The sequence below is a fragment of the Malurus melanocephalus genome, unplaced genomic scaffold (assembly GCF_030028575.1).
Source record: "Malurus melanocephalus ecotype Western Australia unplaced genomic scaffold, MMel_1.1 scaffold_106, whole genome shotgun sequence".
Taxonomy (NCBI): domain Eukaryota; kingdom Metazoa; phylum Chordata; class Aves; order Passeriformes; family Maluridae; genus Malurus; species Malurus melanocephalus.
Genome location: NW_026623338.1, coordinates 1,036,243 through 1,056,808, shown reverse-complemented (window position 1 = coordinate 1,056,808; position 20,566 = coordinate 1,036,243). Strand labels below are relative to the sequence as shown.

At 41.3% G+C, this 20,566-nt stretch overlaps 1 protein-coding gene across 4 annotated transcripts in view; it reads left to right on the top strand.

Moving 5' to 3' along the window:
* Window positions 1-3,421: 3,421 nt before the first annotated feature.
* KCNC1 (potassium voltage-gated channel subfamily C member 1) overlaps window positions 3,422-20,566 on the top strand; it is a 123,418-nt gene continuing 106,273 nt past the window's right edge. For 2 of the 4 annotated variants that reach the window (XM_057369275.1, XM_057369273.1), the window contains exon 1: window positions 3,424-4,336. In XM_057369275.1, the coding sequence (XP_057225258.1) occupies window positions 3,767-4,336 (570 nt within the window). In that variant the 5' untranslated portion in view covers window positions 3,424-3,766. Of the gene's footprint in view, window positions 4,337-20,566 lie in introns of all 4 variants that reach the window. The other 2 variants (XM_057369276.1, XM_057369274.1) reach the window with 2 other exon arrangements.

Below are 20,566 nucleotides of genomic sequence, written 5' to 3'. Positions count from 1 at the left end.
TTCCAAGGTGAATGGCTTTTAGTGTATTTAAAGAATTTCTGGTAACAACACCTGCAGCTGCTGCCATTATACCAGAATACTTTTCCAAACAGACTGTGAACTATTTGGATAACCTRTAAACTCTGTGCCTCCTACAGAGGTCTCCCAGTATTATTAAAGCTAGTTTAGCTCTTTTTAACATGTAAAACTTAGTAAGATTAATTAATAAGTTAACTTAAAATGGCAAGTAGTATCATCTAGAAAAACTAGATGACTCCTGGACTTACACATCCACCTTCACATTAAGTTCTCCTTGAAGATATCAAATATAAATCWGACATTTTAAAGGCTTAAAGATATCAAACAAAGCAGAACAAAACCCAGTTACAATAGTGTTATTTTTCATGGGATTAGGAGGACAGAAGTGCCACTGTCAAACTTGGGGTTAATCAAAATTCCATATAAATTTTTGTCCACAAATTGGACTTGGAAAATTAKTTGAATTGTTTGGTCTATCATAATCCAAGCATTTCTAATTACGGAAAACTGTTTTTAAAAATTAAACTAGAATTTCATATTGCTATATGGCAAGCTTAAAGCAAAACTTTGCAAAGACATAGCAGCTGCCAGTCTGTCTTAAAACTTTAATTCCATGCAAACCAACAGCCATCTATCTGGTGTTATCAACTATGGCTAATTAAACAAATGCAAATCACGCTGTAATCTACCATGCAAAGCAAACTCTTTGTGCCTTAATATGCAGTTATTTTGTGCCATGATCCTTGTTAAATAAAGATACTATTTTTAAACACATTCCTTCTCAAACTTCAATATAAACGTCAAACATTATGTTATCTTTCATTTTCCGCATGAAAATAATGTCTCAACTTATGCTCCAATTTATGTTTTTAGAAGACCTTCTATTTCAGCAGCAATCTTGGTCTAGATCTCACAATCTCCTACTTGTCCATCATCTCTGATTTGGGGCCCTCTCACGTGTCTTTTGAAATTTCCAACTCTTCTGTCTCTACCCATGCTCCTTCATCAATTACAGCTTTAGTATCTTCAAAGAAACCTTGCAGGTCACTTAAGCATGGCCTCTCCATCTGAATCCATGAAAATTGTGTTTAAACAAGCTTTCTATCTTTTAACATCTACTCCCAGATGAGTTCTGAGGTCCTGCACCACCCTCCTTCAGTTCCCCAGACCAAAAGGGAAACACAAGCAAGAGAATCTGCATGATATCCCTTTCATCCCCACSTGAGATCCCAACACTGAAAGCCCTAAAGAGGAATTACTCAATGGGGGTAAGATAGCATGGAAGGCAGAAGCTAATGACTTGGAAAAGGGTCTTTACACTTTTCCTTACACTTGGAAAAGGGTCTTTTTGTGGATGTGATCAGAAGGACCCACTAGCCTAGAATTCACAGGCTTTTAACATCTTTCCTGCATCACCTGCTCTCCTCAGCCTTTGTAACTCTCAGACCCTACGCTACATGCTTTCCCATTGATCCCCAGATCAATTATTATCAAAACTAAGCACTTACTATGATATAAAATAATTTTTGCATATATTATTTCTGTCAGTGAGTCAACATCCTCTTTTCCTTTTTTAATGCCAAGCTTGGGTTCACAGCCCTCTTTTCCCTCTGTGTCCTCTGGCTGGCAATTCTCAAGGATTTTAGATAGTGTTTCTGTACTTGTGATTCTCGGATTCTCCCTCTGTCATCAACCTTTTTTGCCTCTGTTCAGTCCCAGTGCTCAAGTTGCTGTCTGGCATCTCTTTCTGGAGATTTTGTCACCAGTTTATGCTAGCTGAAGTACACAGTTGCCTTGATTTAGCCTCACTTTCCCATTTCTCATTCATAGTTGATACGAGTAGCATATTCCCATTCCTACTGCCTTCCCTGCSTTTTCCCAAGAGTCGCACACAAATGGCACGAGGTCCCAGGCCTTCCTTCTACCCCACAACCTGATCAGCTGCTGGTTAGACCAATCTGACCAATCTGCTGGTTAGACCTTTTTGGAATATCCTACCACCGCTACTGCAAAGTTTTCTTCTCTGCATCCCAACCTTGCAAAGCTGTTTGCAAGGAAGTTGCAGTTGGCCAAACACCTCTTCTCACAAACCTGAACACACCAATTGCTCCTTGACAGCTTTCCATTTGTTCTTCACCTGCTGTTCCCACACACCTGAATTTCTGCCATACTTTGAGSTTCAACCTAACTGCATTCCTCACGTTGTCCCTACCACTTATACACTCCATCAGCATTCCCTAACCATGTAACCATCAAATGCATGTCTCACCACCCTATCCATTCATCATAGCATGACCTCCCATGATCAATCCAGAGGCTCAGCTCTCCAAGCTCTCCCATAAACCCATTCCTCCTGAGACACTGGCAGCAAATAAAACAAAATACTGAACACGTCTACATACCTCTCTTACTTTCCTTCCACACAACCATTTTCCTGCTGTTCTTCAAGCTCCTCGCAAGACAAAAACTGGGGGTTTTTTATCAAACTTCCCGTTGTTACTTGTGAATTAATGAGAATAAAAACGAACATGCAATGTGAACCCAAATTGCAAATTCCTAACAACACAAATGTTAGGAAAAAAACCCCAAGTGAACAGTAGGAAAAGAAAAGACAGAAAGGTGGTGTAGGCGTGTGGGACCAAGTTAAAACATGATAGAAAGTGACAACCCTGGGTACCCCTGCTCGTGATGCAAGAAATTGACGCCTGGGGAGATCTTGAATTTTGCCTTTCAGCGAGTCTGGTTCACGCAGGATGAGCACAGCCGTAACTCACTTCAGTGGTGCCCGAGAGGGTCACTCAGAGCCGAGCGGGGGGCAGCACCGGGACATCCACCACTCCCGAAGAGAAGCCCCGGTGCGACCACCGCGCGGCTCGGGCAGGTGAGAGGGGCGGGAGGGCGCGGTGCCCGCAGCCCCGGGTCCCGGAGCGGGCAGCCCTGTCCCGGAGCGGCGGSGGAGCGGCGGCGGGAGCCGGGGGCGCGGCCCGCGCTAGGACCCGGGCGGGAGCGGCGCCTGCGCGGCGGCGGGCGGGCTTCACCGAGCGGCTCGGCAGCGGCGGCAGCGGGAGGAGCGGCGGGTGGAGCAGCGGGAGGAGCAGCGGCAGGAGCAGCGGCAGCGCCGCGGGTCCCGCCGCCCGCACCGGCAGCGCTCGACCCGGGCCGGCCGGGCGCAGGGGCGGAGGCGGCGGGAGCGCGGCGCTGTCCCTTCAGCACCGGCGGCGCCCCCCGCCCCACACGGCCGGGAGGGGCGCGGGCACAGCCCCGCGTTCCCAGCGGGGGCTGCAGACAGCAACCGGCGCCCTGCAGCTCCGTGCACCTGTGGGCAGCGCCGGTGCCGTGATTTTTCTTCCCCCCACCCCCCTTTTTTTTTCCCTTTTTTTTTTTTTTTTTTTCCCTTGTGCTTTTGGCCACGTCCAACCAGGGAAAGGCCCTCCCCCTCCGGCACCGCAGCGCCCGCGCTCCCGGAGCATGGCCCCCCCTGCCCCTGCCCCTCCGCCGCGGCTGCAGCTGCCGCGGACCCCGAGCGTCTGACTCCAGACGGAGGCGGCGCAGCGCCCTCAGCCACCGCCACCGGCATCGCCTCGGAGCGGCCCCRGGGGAGCGGGGCTGGCCGGGGCCCCTCGCCCCCGCGGGCCCGGAGCGGGGCTCGGCTTAGGCACCGACTGCCGCCGAGCAGCCGTCCCCTGACGGGCTTGCTGCCTGCCGTGCTTGCTTGGATGAGTCTGCGACATGCCTAATAAGAGACGAGATGGGCCAGGGCGACGAGAGCGACCGCATTGTGATCAACGTGGGAGGGACTAGGCACCAGACTTACCGCAGCACCCTGCGCACCCTGCCCGGCACGCGGCTGGCCTGGATCGCTGAGCCCGATGCCCACAGCCACTTTGACTATGACCCCCGCACGGATGAGTTTTTCTTTGACCGGCACCCGGGCGTCTTCGCCCACATCCTGAATTACTACCGCACTGGCAAGCTGCACTGCCCCGCGGACGTGTGCGGGCCCCTGTATGAGGAGGAGCTGGCCTTCTGGGGCATCGATGAGACCGATGTGGAGCCCTGCTGCTGGATGACCTACCGGCAGCACCGCGACGCCGAAGAGGCTCTGGACAGCTTTGGTGGGGCGCCCCTGGATAGCAGTGCTGAGGACGGAGACATAGATGGCACCGGAGACTCTGGTGATGGTGAAGATGAGCTGGAGATGACAAAACGCCTAGCACTTAGTGACTCCCCAGATGGCAGGTCTGGGGGCTTCTGGAGACGGTGGCAGCCCCGCATCTGGGCACTCTTTGAGGATCCCTACTCCTCCAGATATGCAAGGGTAAGCCATGCAATCAGCACCCTCATCAAAACACTCACACCTCCCTGTGGTACCACTTCCTTCCAGCATCACTAGGATTCTCTCCACTGCCAGAGCAGAGCAGCCATCCATGTGCATGGCCATACAAAAATGATGTGGGGGCTTATGGGGATGTAAGCCACACTTTGAGGCAGGCCCTGTGCATGGGGAACAAGTAGACACCAAGGCCTGAGCTTGCATACTTGTGTGTGGGCCTCCAGACACCCTTATTTTCTAACAGGTTCCTAAAACTCCTAAAACAGCTTGGGGCAGGATCCCATTCATGGGCCAGTGAGATCTCCATTACAGCAGGTAATTTCCCTCTATGCATAGATTTTTACAGTTGGATGTCCCCCAGTAAAGAGAGGCACCTTGTCCAGCCCTCTTAGAAGCTAATGGCTCTCTCCCCTTTATGAGATGGAGAAAGGATTATGGGAGCCGGCAGTCCCAGGGGTACCAGGGGRTTTGGAGAGTTTCAGCCTGGACTGGAAAGGGAGTCAGTGCCTTTTTCTTTTCTCATACATACCAAGTTAAATATTTATGAACATGCTTCTCTGAAAATCGGTAATTCAGCTGCTGTCTTTTTCCCTTGTGGGAATGCAAAGTATTAATCAGAGGAAAGAGTTTCATTCATGTAGAAGGGACACTGTGTTTGACAGGTTTCTTGCCTGCTGCTGAAGGACAACTCCTCCCCTCCTGGTGCCTGCGGTTGTTTTGGAAAGGGAAATGCCCACTGGTGCAGTTCATAGCATAGGTGTGGATAAAAATGGTCTGTAACACTCATCCAACTCTTTCAAGTAGGCACTTTCTCATGCTATGAGGATAATGACATTAACTAGGGCCTGATTCTGTTCCTGAAATCTAAAGTAATGAAAACATTTACTTCAGAAACAGCAGCAGGATTAACTCCCAAGATACTCATCTTGATCAGTAGGAAAACAGATGGAACATAGTGCCTTCACAAAGAAATTGGTTTGCATAGGCTTTATTCTTCTTTTAAATGTACCTTTGTTACAGCTTAATTGCTGCCAGCCCTCAGTAGGAATGAGTGGTGCTTTGGTGGGGGAGGATGATCAGTGTTCCTGAGGAGGATCAAAGAACTGAGATCAGATTAGGGAGAAAATTGGGTGGATGGAGGAAAGAGAAATGGAAATGCAAGGAGTAGGGAGAAGGGAACTGGCCGTGTCTGAATGGATGGTGGAATAGCAGCTGCTGGAGACTTTGGGTCTGAGCAGAGATCTCCAGCAGGGAGACACCAGGTCTGCAAACTGAATGAATGGGGAAAGTTGGAGCAGAGCCTAGAGTTATATCTTGCTGCATTTCTGAAGATTCTTGTTTGCATACCCTTTGGAGACTTCCTGAACAAAGGAGTTCGTATTTTAAATGAATTTCTTTAAACAGCATGGGGGATAAAGGAATAATAAAATATTTACCACAAGATGAAAAGATGATGCTGTTGTATTGCAGCTTTCAGATCCCTGATTTCTGCCGAGGGAACATGGAAACGGAGAGGCAAGGCTGGAGAATATCCTTCAAAATGCTTGGTTTCCATTAATCAAGCCCAGTGTTAGCAGGCAATTTGAATAGCAGATCTCTCTGGTACCCAGGAATCTGTTGGTAAAACACATTTCAAGTGAAATTAATGTACTTATTTTAGATTTTGGGAAATAGTTCAAAAGCTAAATGGATAATGCTGTCCCAATGAAAAGGAGACAGAATCTAAAACACCCTTTTGCTTGGAGGCATTGCGATATTTTAGGTGAAGGACAAAAATTTATAAACAATATTAAGAGTCTTCGTGATGCATAGACTGGAATTATAGGAGGATATAAATTCACTAAGGGTGTCTTTATTTAGCAATTCGTGTTTTATAAAATTATTTGGGTTTGTTGGGAGGGAAAGGGTTGGAGTGGATGATGTACCATTTATTCACAATCACTTGTGCATACCTGTTAGAATTCTACTCCTGATTTACCTCTAACTTGTTCTTTCCGTAAAGGATTGTAAAAACTAGATAAATATGAGTACRCTGAATATTTTGTGGGTAAATATGATTCTTTTACTTGTATCTATGGAGACGTAGGCCACATGCATTAATATTTTGCATGAAGGAAGATGGCTTTCATCATCAACACATGCACACACTGTCCATTAAGAAGACATTATAAGACACTTAACATTTCCTAATAAAAGCCGTATGTTATGGTTATGGTTGTAAAAAGAGATGGGAATTTGATTTATGCTCCCGTAACCTAACACAGACATTGCACAAAGACCTCAAGCTCACAATAGCTAATTTATAGTAAAATAATTGATAACATCATTAATGAGTGAATGGTATATTAAGGCAATCACAGGTAGAGTCAGGCAAATCCACTGCTACCCCACTTCTAAATGGATACACTTCTGWCAGTTACAAACATGTCAGTTACAAACTGTAATTCACTTGTGCAAAAATCTAAATTCACATTGCCATTTTGGAAAAAAAAACCCACAGAATTTTCTCTTCCTAAATGGAACTGGGATCTTTACTAAGGCTGGTTATGATACACATTTTATGTTTACATACGGCACCAAAATGCATGTCAAAATAACATCACAATGAAAGCATCAGTTTACATAACCATTATAGTGTTACACTTGGGCAAGTAAAAGGAATACAGTCTCTGAATATTAAGATTAAATGAAAATCTGCATATCTGTATAAAGCAAGAGTTTCTGGACTGTATCTGGTACACTAGATCAGTGAATGTTTAGTAACTGTCTGTGGAAAGCTCAGCATTTACTCAAATCCAGCCATTCTTGGAGGATTTTGATGGACACTGCTTGGAAATACAAGTACATTTGACTGTTTTGCTTCACCTGCACCTGACTCATACTAAATTACTTCTGATCTCATTGTAGACAGCCAGGAAAGACTGGAAGTGYGCTTGTGTATGTTAGGCAAAACCAGCTAATTCTGCTAATTTTGTTTATTTTTTAACTTASTTTGATTAAGCAAAGCTCGCAGTCACTAATCCTTTGTCTTTAGGTGCAACATAGTCAACAGTTGCTTGTTAAAACACTAGTGCCTGATTTTAATGAAAATGTAGTTTTCTGCATGCTAATTTCTTAAATAATGTMGTTTTTTTCTAAAAAGAGGAGATATTTCCAAAATTGCATCATCTTCTATATCTGTAATAAGAAAAGATAATGTTTCAAATGACAGATTGCCTCTGATACCCAAAATGTGGATTCTTTAAGTTAAGGAGAAGTGTAATACCCGTTTATCTTACTAAGATAGGTACCTGAGGCAAAGTCTGGAGGTCTGAACAGCATAACTGACAAGGTGATCCAGGCACCCGGGAGGACTGTCAAAAGCATCTGTCCAGACAGCTAAATATCACTGCATACACATAAAATTGGGAAGGTGTTTCTTTGAAGCTCATTTGAACTGTCKTTTTTGCATCCTCAGACAACTTTGTAAATTTATTTTTCCTAAGCAGGCACAAAGGGGGAAATAAAGTCACCAAGAAAGCTACAGAGGTACGTTAAAGCAGCATAGAGTTAYACTGTAGTACAGTTCCTGCCCTCTACTTACTAGACTTTATAGGTCCCTCAGTACACAAATGTGTAAAAAATATTTTCTTGGCATCTTCTCTCCTTTGAGTCTGGTCATGCTGTTCTTCCACTAGCAATGCTCCCATTGACTTCCTGGAGAGTTTGGCCTGCAGGTATCTAACATATTTATTCCACTTCCTCCTCCTCCTCCACAGCAGGATAAGGTTGTGTTTGTGTTAATTCACATTCCTTGGGTTACTCAGTGTTTGGGGGAATGAGGAGCTTTCCACTGAGAGTCTGTGCTAGTGCTCACATTCAAATTGGACAGTTAAGCTTTATTAATGAATCCTCAGGAAAGCTTTTGTAGTCCTTCCAAATAAACATTTTTACTGTTTTTAAATAAAAGCTGGTTGGGGTCCTATGGAAAGTCCGCAACAGCTTGACTTGCAATCCTGGCATATGCTGTACTGCTTTGATCTGTAAGAGGAAAAGCAAAACTCTCACTCACCCTTCCCTCATGTTTTCCCTTCACATACYGCAGAAGAGTCTGCTTTCCTCAGTGGGTGACTTTTGAAGGACGAGTTTCTGACACTGAGAAGGAGACAGGAAAAAGGACATTGGTAAAGAGATGAGAAAARGGTATTCCCCAGGGATTTTTTCCATCTTCCTTTTGAACATTCAAGAGCATTTCAACCTTGCTGTGTTCATTTAAACTGATTTTTCTCTATGTAAAGTACAACTCATGGGTATAAAAAGTCTTATGGGATCGTAGCTCCTGAATATCCATACTTGAGGATTAGAGGCTGGGGTGATTCTGCTCATTCCTTACCCTGGCCACCTTGGCTAAGCTCAGGCATTGAGGCAGGTATCAGGGAGTGGGAACAGATACTCTTCAGGGTTCACAAGGGGAACCTATTCTGATGTCTGATGCGGGGCACACTTGGCACAGGAGCGGTACACAAACAGTGGTCTGGGGGCTCCCACCAGSCATGAGCAGACAGGGAGAGAGGGGATGAGACCTGCCCCACTTGCTTTCCTCTACTCTCCTCAGGGACAGCTTCAAAGGGGCCTCGATGGAGTTGCTCTCCCACCTTGAGCCTTTCTGGAAGGTCTCCCCTGCAGAGGCATATCTAATCGTGCACTGAAGCTGGCTGCAGGAATTCTCCCCATATACTTTGACGATTAACGAGACAGCCTAATTTTAACTGCACACTGCATTACAGCTCTGGAAAAATGAGACTCTTTCCACATCAAATGAGGTTTCCCTTGCACTTGTAGTATAATGGAATTACAGATATCTATTAACTACCATTCTATCATTCATTATTAATATAGTTCCTAAAATTCCATTTTATTCCTATTTTCTCCCATCAAGGAACATGTTGCTGCAAATCCTTATATAACCCATTAGTGAGCATGGTAGTTTTCTCTGCATCCTTACCAGAGAAATGTTTGCAATGCCACTTAGAAAGTGATCATTGCTCACACCGAGTCCCACATCCAGTCCCTATCAAATTGATCAGGGTGGGAGCAGGTACACACRTAACTCCTGGGAATTGTCCATCCGACTTCAGAAGGAATATGTTTTTAAACTACCACACACACACACACAGAGAAAAAAAAATATCGGTACACCCATGCAGAATCATGACTTCACCAGTTTGAGCTGTTCAGAAACACACAGGAAGATATGATGTCTGCCCAGAAGATCTTACAATCTCTTTGAAGTCACGATCTCACAGGGAGATGAGAGAGATGATGTTACCCACCTGACAAATCCATGGCTGCCTAGTATAGACTTAGCAGTTTTGATTCAAGGACATTTTTTAAAAATCTATTTGCCTATTTCCAATTGTATTTCTATTATTCTAAAACCTTAAAAAAGAACAGCATCTGTTGCCATTTCAATTTAATTTTTTTATCTCACTTAATTTTAATGTTTCTAGGTTACAAAATTTACTTGATTTAGCCAAGGCTGTGATTGTATGGATCATACCATCATATGCATACACATATATATGCCTTCCTATTGCTGCCACCTCCTACGATACTGAGTGGGATTTCCATATGAGGAAGGACTTCAAAATTAAACCACCCCAAAATATTTCTGCAAATGTAACCGTGGTGCCACTGAAATCAATATGAATTTAGTGACTGGGTTCAGAAAGATATTTGGTCCCTTCTCTCTATAATCCATCCCTATGTGCCTTGAGTTAATTTCTTTGCCCTTCTCCTGACATTTGCTATTTTGGTTTTCGTTAGGGCAAAAAAGGCAACAAAATACTGGTATTCTCTGTTGGTCTATCATGAGACAAAGGATAAAAAGATCTGTGGATCAATTGTAATATTTCTATTTTAGAACTGCTTACAAAAATGTGGTATATTAGACCATACCTAGAAAAACTATTTTTCCTTCTTTTTCTTCCCTTCTGCTGTGCGGTCTAGTGTTTAAGAGTATTTGTCTTTCTTATTTGTGAAAATACRTGACTGATCTGTGTATATTTGTGGTAGTACTTTAGTAAAGTCTATACATACTGCCTTTCCCTTAAATAAGAAGAGATGTTAGCAAATCAGCAACATAGGGCCCAGCCTTACTGTTATTGAAACCCAAGTGCCAAAATTACCAYCAGCTTCAAGGATAGAAATAAATTTTCCTGCAGTGTGGTTCAGGATAACAAATTAATTGCTGTGTACTGCTTTTTTAATAGACGTATTAAAAAAGCATATTTCTATTCCAAAGCACTGAAGCGCAATAGMTCTTAGCTTTTTATTATGAGCATATATATTAAAATATATATTCTCATAATCTTTTAAAGACATGAGCATTTTTAGCACACTGCATCAAAACATGGAGCTCTAATACTGACAAAGCTTATCATGATCTTACTGGCATTTTTTACTGCAAAGGGCTACAGAATACATCCCCCTTTAAGCCACATGACTTCAATTAATGTTCAGCTAAATCATATCCAAGTGCTGTGTTTCATAATAAAAAGGGCAAGCCAGGGGTATTGAGATTGAAAAAATGGGCCCTAATTGCTAATCAAGTGCGTAATTCTTTCTCATGGAAATACAGATGGCAAAACTGAGTTTCCATTTTGTATAAGCTTGATTTTATGAAATTTCAGTGCATTCTGGGGGGATAAGACTAATAGAAAAGCCACTTTGAGATCTTTGCAATTGTCTTACAATTAGCTTCTCAGTTACTATGTGCTGAATTTGATCTGAGGAAAGAACAGTTTAGAAGGCTGACTTAGCTTTCTCTACTGAATATTGAATTACATAAATATGTGATTCACTCCAAATGGTACACAGAAGCAGTAGGATCGGATGAAATCAGAGAAACCTATGAATCCATGGAGAACCACCTCCTCCCCCTGGAATATAAACCAAATGCTGTCATTTCTAGAATAATTTTTACATCTCTCTCCTGTGCTCAGTAAGTAACCAGATTTTGTTATCTTCACTCCTACTCCTGTAGTGATAGCTTACTCCAGGAATATCCCCGTTTCCTCCAGGCTGAGAACAAGGTACCACCCAACGTGGGTAAAGGTGAAAGGACCAGGCCCTAATTGATTTTAATTTCTTTCTGRTAAGATTTATAAAATGTAATGGAAGCGTTAATAAATCATGCAATAAAAATTATGAATAAATCTTGGGCCAAGGCTTTTTTCAGTGATTGCTTATGATGTAAGACCCTTTAATGACAGTAAGTTAAAATTGCATTGTAATGGCCTTTTGTAAATGCAATAAATCTCAGGTTTCAGTTCACTGCAGACAGTCAGCAATGTGTGTGCTGCACATGAGCTACCAACACAGGCACACRCTGCTGGCACACGCTTACGTAATTATGTTGATACTTCAGGAGCAGCAATAAATTTCAGCACTGCTAGATTTACGTTGAAAAATCTTGGGGCAGGACCACTGAGGTGCTGTGACTACAAGAAATAGCTTAAAATACCATACTGGCTTTTTATTTGAAAACCTGGGAAAGAACGTCCCTTTTAAGAAGCAACAAAATGGATTGTTTAGTTTTAAATAACAAAGGCAAAATCTATAGCTACCGAGTGTTACAATTTTCAGAAGCAAATACAAGTTAAAACATAGATTTTCACCTACACAACCAGACCAAACTGATCTTCTTTCCTGAATTTCCTAGATCATCTACCCATTCACAAAAAAAAAAAAATAAAAAAAAAAACAAACCTGTACACAGGGATACATCAACAGTTACTTAATAATTACTTCTTTGGACTGCAGCAGAGTTCCTGTGGCTGCTCATGCTTGCCCTCAAAAAACATTCTTAAATGCAGAAAGATCTGGTCAGCTGAGGTTGCTTATCACTTAACATACATCAGAAATTTAGCTGTAGAATTGCCTTGAAAATTCATTCTAATAACTCTGTTCTATTTTTCAGTTTAGGTTTCTTGCARTCTTCATTACACCAGATCAATTTACAGGTATAGATGGTGGAGGCCGGTTTTGTGATATAACGAGTTAGCAATTGAATTAAAACCTTCAGTCAGAATGCTTCAGATTTGATAGCAGACTTCAAAACAAAATGAAGAAATCTCTAAAAGGCTGAGCACCTGCAACCTCCAGCAGAAGGGAGGTCATGTCCTAGAGCAAAAAAGGACACAGGCATGAAGCTAACACACCATCACTAACATCCCACCCCACCTTGTAGGGCCAACTRTGACTGATTTTAGTGGGATCCAACCAGAGATCCATGCAGACCTATTTCAGGTAAAATTTTTCAGGACGAGGACAATTGTGTAATTGCCACAACACTCAAAGCAAAAGGGCTTGCCTTCACAGCAGCCTTTGATCTCTACTCTAAAAACACCACAACATGGTATCAGCCACATTGTGCTATTCCCGTTTCCCTTTTTAGCATGGATCTCCCCTTCACTTTGAGTGTGGAGTTCTGCAAGAAATCTAGTGACAGTACGTCTTAGCACTTCTTGGGAATGTGTCCCGCATAATGCAGAACTCATTCTAACTCAGGGTTTTTCAGTAAAGCACTTGTAAGGACAAACCAAGAACAACCTGACTGTGCTGTGATATCTCAACCAATACCTGGACTGAGGAAATTGCTGTGGGGTGGTGTTTGGTGTTTGGTTTTGGGGCAGTAGTAGATCAGCTTAGGTCTGAATTTTGCTTAAGCAATACTGAAATTTAGTGTTCTGTTGTTTAGTGTTCAGTTCATAGGAGTTCACTGTCTATCCTATCAAGAAGTCCCTGAGGTGCTAGTGATTTTATTAAAAGACCTAATGTAAATTTCAAAACTGTATAGATTACTTAAAATGTTAGTTATGTCTAAGCAGCAGGAAATCAATAGTGCAAAAGTGCATTCACAGCTCTAAAGAAAGCATCTTTTGGACAACCTGCTCTGCTAAGCAAAGAAGCTCTGTTTTCACCGGTGTACTTCAGTGGCATGGACTACATGCAAATAAAAAGTTGGAAATTCAGTAAMAATTCTATATCTTCTGTTCCAAATCAAAAATTTATCTTCATGTCCATACTACCATCAGCTATAGGAACTCGTAAAATTGTGTTTACTGTTCTCAAAGGATACCTTGGTTAGGGCAACAGGGTAAGCCTTTGTTCTTATGAGGTGATTTTAAACATTCATTCAAAACATTCCTACATGACCTCAGATAAGTACATAGACGTAAATGATGAAAGTTTACCAGAAAGCAAAACATAAAACCCTAAAAAAGCCCCCAAACCTGAGATCTGGACACATGATTGCAAGCAACTGAATTAATGCAGTTTATATGCAGTGAGCATTTGTTCGAAGATCTGACCAAAGTGTCACTTGCTTGCGTACGTTAGCTCTGAAGAATCCTCTCAGGGAGAGCAACTGCAGCATGACAGTAGTGCAAAGGCAGGTCACACACATATAGCTCAGCAAACGAACGTTTGCAGTGGCACAAACACATGAACACCACATTTTATTAGCTTGGTATGGCACATCATTTCTGTATGCTTCAGCCTTTTTAATTTTCTGTGAATTTTACTGTGTGTGAAATCATACAGGATGTTTAATCTTAGTATGTCATTTTTAAAATGGAAAAACTAAATTTCTCAGGTTACTTGCTTTGCATTTTTCCTCTCTCCCTTACTATATGTTTATTACAGTTACTAGCACAATAGAGTTACAATTCTCTGCCACCTCTGAATGCTTGTACTATAAAAACAGCAAGTTGACAACATCTAAGGAAGACTTTACACTATACTCAGATGCAGTGCTTTCTAAATCAACCTGGACTGCAGCAGATCACCCAAGGCTATGATCCTTTCAAAGGTGCAGTATGTGCAWGAGCTGTGGTGGCCAGTGCACACACAGCAGGACTTCTCCATCACCACCTTCTCCATTACTCCAGCATCCAGGAAATCTAGCASTCATTTCCTACATATTCACTTCTGAGGGCAGACTCATGAAAAGGTGTCACCGTGTGAGTTCAAATTTAGAATTCCAAAAACACCAACCCTGCAGTTGTTGTTTYTAAAAGTGCATATTAAAATTTCCCAGTGCCTACAGTATTGTTTCTGCCTGTRCCCAGAACTGCCTTGGTACTGTTGGCCACGAGCTTATATCAAAGCCTTATTAATGCCSGTAATTTTCCTTCACTAATAGGATAAGTCCTTTCAATGTACTTGCCAAATACATGCTGAATATAAGCATGAATATAATATGTTTTCAAAAACATACTCAAATAAAACCAGGAGATACTTGTATAGTGAAGCAGTTCCCTGTATGCAATAATCTAGTGGCTACAGTTTTTTCCTTAGAATGTGTAATTTCAAATTGAATATTTTCCTCCAACCGCATGATTTCAAATTTTCACCTGTCTCTGCTCAGGACTCCTCCCCACTTTACATAGCTGCATAATCCAGGCAGTTAGTGAAGCTGATGCAATTTGCACAGCATGAGGAATTTGCAAACCAATATACTGGGGAAATGGCAAAGCAGCATTTCCCAATAATGTGGAAGAGGCTGTTCCTCTGTGGTAATTCTGGGCCCCTGAATTCAGCAAGATCAATAGCAGAAAACAGATTTACATTGTGGCATTATCAGAGATGGTCTGATATTGGCATGTGATGAKACTGGTCTTTTCAGTCACTCACTTGTTGGAAGCCAGTGCCTGTTAGGAAATGACCATATGTTGTCCTCATGCATTGGACTCCAAGGGTGAACCACGTGCAGTGATTTAGGGATCTCTGGTGCAGCCCCTATGGATCAGGAATGGGCAAAATGCACAGAAAAGTAGGAGAAGATATGAAGAGTAGATGATTTGCAGAATTAGAGAGGACTTCTTCACTCCAGAGTCTGAGCAGTTCTGCCATACTGCAAAGTGAGCTMCAAAGTCAGCGTGAGGACACATCACATAATTTGTTTTGAAAAGACCTACGTTTCCCAGGGCTATCAATCTGTCACCTTTCARTTGTGCCATGGAAATACAAGCATTCTTAAAATCTTTGAAGGCTGCCTTTTCATCAATATTTTAACATAAACATTCTTTTAATTTAAATGGAGATTGATCACTTACATTTTATTACTTTTTAATAAAAATGCATTATCACCATTAAAGGAAAGTGATCTCAATTAAACTATTGCCAGGATAAATTTAACTTGGAAAAGCATTGGAACAAGTCTTTGCTAGATTAGAGCCTTCTGTAGTATGTATGCTCTAGTTCTGGTTTTAACAACCAAAGCAGAAGTGACCAGTGGACATTSTAGCTATTACATTCACTGTCTTCATGATACACTTAAAATTAGTTCAGAATCTTACTGGTAACTGTGAAGAGTATATTGTTAAATATCCCTCTCTGCAGTAACTTACCTTATATAGGAAGACTTGCCAGGGGCGCTAATGAAGCRGAGACAGGATGGCAATTTTACCATCTGTTATCAAATCTACTCCTGTTACAACAGAAACACAGTTGTATTAGGATTTCAAAGTGACAAACATTTTAAAAAAATATTTTCTTTCATTGTTAAAATAGCTTTGCTGTGTAGTCCAAAGAACAAAATGTTTGGACAATGAATAAAACATTTCAAGACTGCTTAATTTAAAAACAGCAAAAGAATAGTGATAGCGTTGAACATAACCACAACATAATAGAGAAATCTCCTAATTCCACAGCCTTCAGATTTAGATTTTAATTCAAGATAACAGGCCCTATTTTTATATCCTGCAGAAGAAAAARAAATCAACAAAAAAACCCCATTTTAAATGTGAATGTCATTGAAAAATTTTAAAAGGCTACATCGACACCAGCTAATATGTGATAATTGTAGAGTGCTTAAGAACTGAATGCTCCTAACCCTCTTTCCATCCTCAGAAAGGACCTTCAGGGTAAAAACTCCAAAGAACACTACAATATAGCTTCACTTATGTGCACTGGACTAAAAATGAACACTTAATATTTATGTGAATCATTGTCAGTGTCAAGTGAGATGAAGCTTATAAAAATAGATCCAAATCAAGGAATGAGTTTTAAGACTCAGTGGGTAAATGCCTCTTTACGTACAGTATTATTTATAGATATTTTTTAATCTGTTCTGTCATCTTGTCTCTTAAATTATTAGAAAGTAAGAAAGGAGGAACTACAGTTGTTTCAAATGTAGATGAAAGAGAAATGTTACTGGGAACTGTGGCAGGAATATAAGCAAAAGCTAGGAAGTTTAAAGCTGTGCTCCCAAACCCCTTGCTTTCTGTACATTCTGCATGAAAACAATTCCAGCCTATTTTGCAATGAAATAGTGTACTTTTTTTAACTAACTACGCTGTTGAAATARGAGGAATGGTGTTTACAAGACTCTCTGACATCCAAAAGACTTGGTACCACATCTGAAAACAAGCTAATCGTAAGCTGGTTTCCGGCATTGGGCTGAGTCTTGTCTCCACAGTCTCGCAAAGTCTTTGACATCCTACATTAATCAAAATCCCCTTTAGATATAAATGTTGAGCTCACRAAGGCCACAACAAAACTTTCAGCATTGGACCCCATTTTATAGCTCTCTTAGAAGTCAGTGACAACTGCAGATGGTCCTTAAGTTGATTCCCAAAGGTTCTAAGCATTACAAACCTAAAATGTCGTCATGGTAGCTTTGTGCATCTATTCGTCATCTGATAAGGAGGCTGCCAGTACTGATATTGCCCTGCATCAACAAGACTCTGTAAATCTCAATCCTTTTTGAAAATACTTTTAAAAGCATCTACAAAAAGGGCAAATGATAACCAAAATATTATTAGAATTTGAATTAAGTATTCAATATTGAAGGGCAAAATACTGAAGACAATTAGGATGAAGGTCACCTTGTAAGAAAATTCAAAGGAAGTGGGCATAACCACAAGGCTTCTGCTGGGTTCTTGCAAACAGGGGAATATTATGTTTCTTATGTAGGAATTTGGGGAGGTCATACTTACTTTCATTCTGCTACCAGGTGGAGAACTCTCCTTTGAAACAACTGAAGCTATTTCTTCCTTTTATACAGACTTACACTATACAACCTCTATCAGGCAGGAAATAAAAATTGGTAAAGCAGGCAGCTACTCTATTCCCTGAATCTACATGGTTATGAAATACTGCAAAGGGGAATTGTGTATCCATAGCCTTTTGCTTTGACCATTCAGGTATCATTTTTATAAACACCAGTGTGAAGTTGTTTTTGTCTTCTCTTCACCCAGACAGGATTTCAATGTAGCCGTATGTCTGCTGAGGAGAAGAACACACAGAGCTGCTCTTTGAATTGAAGGCATTTCTTGCAAATACAAGCTTTTCCTGCTCTTGACTTCAGTAGCAAGATCTAATTCAGACCAGTGAGAAATTACATCTAATTCTTTTGTTCTAATTTTCCTGAATCTGTTTTAGATGTGAGATGTACATGTTTGCAGGCACAAGTATTGCAGTAAATTTAAGAAGAGGCCCTAGATGTGAATGTTAGGAATAATTGCCCTTTTTTTTATTGCCTCAAGGATATCTGAGGATACTGTTTATCACAGTAGTCAACCAGATTTTATTACAATGTGAGTCTAACAGATGCAATTTCCACTTATGATAACTGTGGACACATCATTAATTTTAGTAACTGCAAAACTTACAGTGGAAATACTTTTCTGTGACATCACTTACTCCTCACTTTGACAACCTGCAGAAAATAAAAAATAAAAGGGAGATTTCTGCTATGAGCTTGTATGACTGTCCAGATGCAGCAGTAGCTTAGTCTGAAGTGCTGTAATGCACACAGATGGCAAAAGGCGCAGAAGTACATCCAGAAATTATGTGTAAAAACCACATTCACAAGTCTTGCACTGTACTTATTGAGAGACAAGAAACTGTATTTTGACAGGAGTATCAATAAGGACTTGAATACAAAYGGAAAAAAAATATTTTTCATTTACTACCTACACTGCATAGGGCACAAGCTGAAATCAAGAAAAATTTCAGGATGGCATGAAGCTCTCAAGCTGCATGATTCCGGTTAACACTCTGAAGTCCTCTATTAAAATGCCCACAGGCCACAAAAACACATTTAAGCCAACTCAGTAGCCCAGATTACAAATTCTCATTAACAAAATTCACCACATATTCACAGCTTAGGGTAGAACACTTTTTTTTTTTTAATACATTTGCCTTCATCAAAATGCTTGGCGGTCACTCATGGTTTTCAATCTCCATTATGCTGAAGCAGTGACTTTTCTTAAACACACAAAGACACGAGCCAAAAGTAAAGTCACCATGCTGTCACCAGCCCTTCTAATATTTATTGCACAAGGTTATTTGTTTTTCAAATTCAGCTACTCGTGAGAGTTGCAAGGAAGGGAAAAGATTCATGACTTGATCTTTTTGGAGCTTTGCATTTTTGGAAGTTTTGCAGATGATGTTTAGGAAGCCTTTTCACAATACACAGACTTTTTGGCTAAGAAGTAAGATTGTATGTATTCCACAATTTCACCTCTAGAGCTGGACAAGTAAATGTTGATAGATTTTGGCAACAAAATACTTTTTCCTCCCATTTCTCCCCCTCCTCTCAAATTACATTTACTCAAAGTTTTTCCCTTGCCTTCATTAGAAAATCCCAAAGTTTACTCCTTTCCCCAGTAATAGTTTCTTTTTCTACACTGATTTAATAAAAAAGTGAAAATGAAAATGGTAGCCAGAAAAMAAAGAACAAGCAGCAAAGTTTTAAGAGGGAATGACCAGGAGATGAAAAGGAAATAGCTTGCTGCACAATATTTACTTTTCAGGTAAGAAAAAGTTGTGCTTGTTTGAAGGAGAAATATGACAAACCATGTTAAATGTTTTCAAGGATAAAAGGATCTCTTTTTTTTTCCAAATTGCTTCTATAACTTCCATTGAGTTATTTAAAAATACACATCCATCTTCTTACAGTCCTTTAGCTTGTTTGATGTGGGGTTTTTTTGCTTGATTAGTTTTAAATTAGTTAGGAAGATAAACAGCTTTCCATGTAGGTCAGAAAAAAATACCCTCAAATGATTCTCAATCTGGCACTGTGGTTTTTTTTTAGCCTTTTCTGGACACAAAACCACTCTCCCTTTTAGAAGTATCAACATCTTCTTTTCCTTCTTATAGTTCCTCTTTCACCCAGAGGCTGTGGCACAAATTCTGGGTTTTAAACAGCGCTTTAATCATTGCTGAGTAGCTGCTCTCCTGCTCACAGAGCATGGGATGCTGTGCAGTGGAGGAACTGCAGTCACCATCAGACGTGAGAAGGACACTCTCTTGAAGTGGAACTGCAGAAAATAGTTGTTGCAATGTAAGCAGTGAGAAGGCCTGGAGTAGGATGTATCTCCTAGAAATGGGAGATGGAAGGAGTCCTCAGAACTAGAAAACAAATCGCTGTAGGGAGAGGGAGGTCTCACCCCTCAATGTTCACGGACATTGAGGCACAAATAGAGCTGGAAAGGGAACACAGGATGACAAATCAGCAGCTTGCAAGTAGAGAAAGACTGTTAGGAGTTTAAAATCTCAGACTGTGGCCACTTATAGCAATCCTTTCTCAGCAAGGTGAGAACAACTTAGTCAGAATAAACCAAATGAGTTAGCAATATGCAGTACCTTCTGCATGTTCTACAAGCAAGAAAGCAGCCCTCACAAGAGCCCAGGAAGAAAGGAGTTTGCATTAGGAGATTTTGTGGTCAAAAGAGCAGATTTTGCTGTTGCAAGTTTACCAAAGAATAAAAAAATGGTTAGGCTCCACGTTAGGCTTCATGTATTGTCCCCAGTGCTAATTCTGGAGAAGCCTTTGCTGTGAGGACACGTGAGGATTTTGGACAATGTGTTCTGATGCACTCATTTTCTTCTGTGAAGGTCGGACACCTTGATGGCTGGCACAAGAGCTGGGCAGGACAAAAGAGAGAGAGAGAAAGAGGCCAACTTCATCTCCTTAAGAGCTCTAGAGTGGATATTTCAGCGTTACAACCTAGCCAAACCAACTTCTCCACTCAGGAGTCCTGCACAACAATTATGTCCTTCACTACACACACAGRCTCTTTTCAGCTGTGATCCAAGACKAAATGGGATTTCAGGAGAAAACAACTGTCTTAAATATATAGGGCACTTGTGGAAGTGAGAGCATGCCACAAGCACTTGCTTTGTCAGACTAAAACATGCTGTGTTGGTTTCAGCAGTGATCCT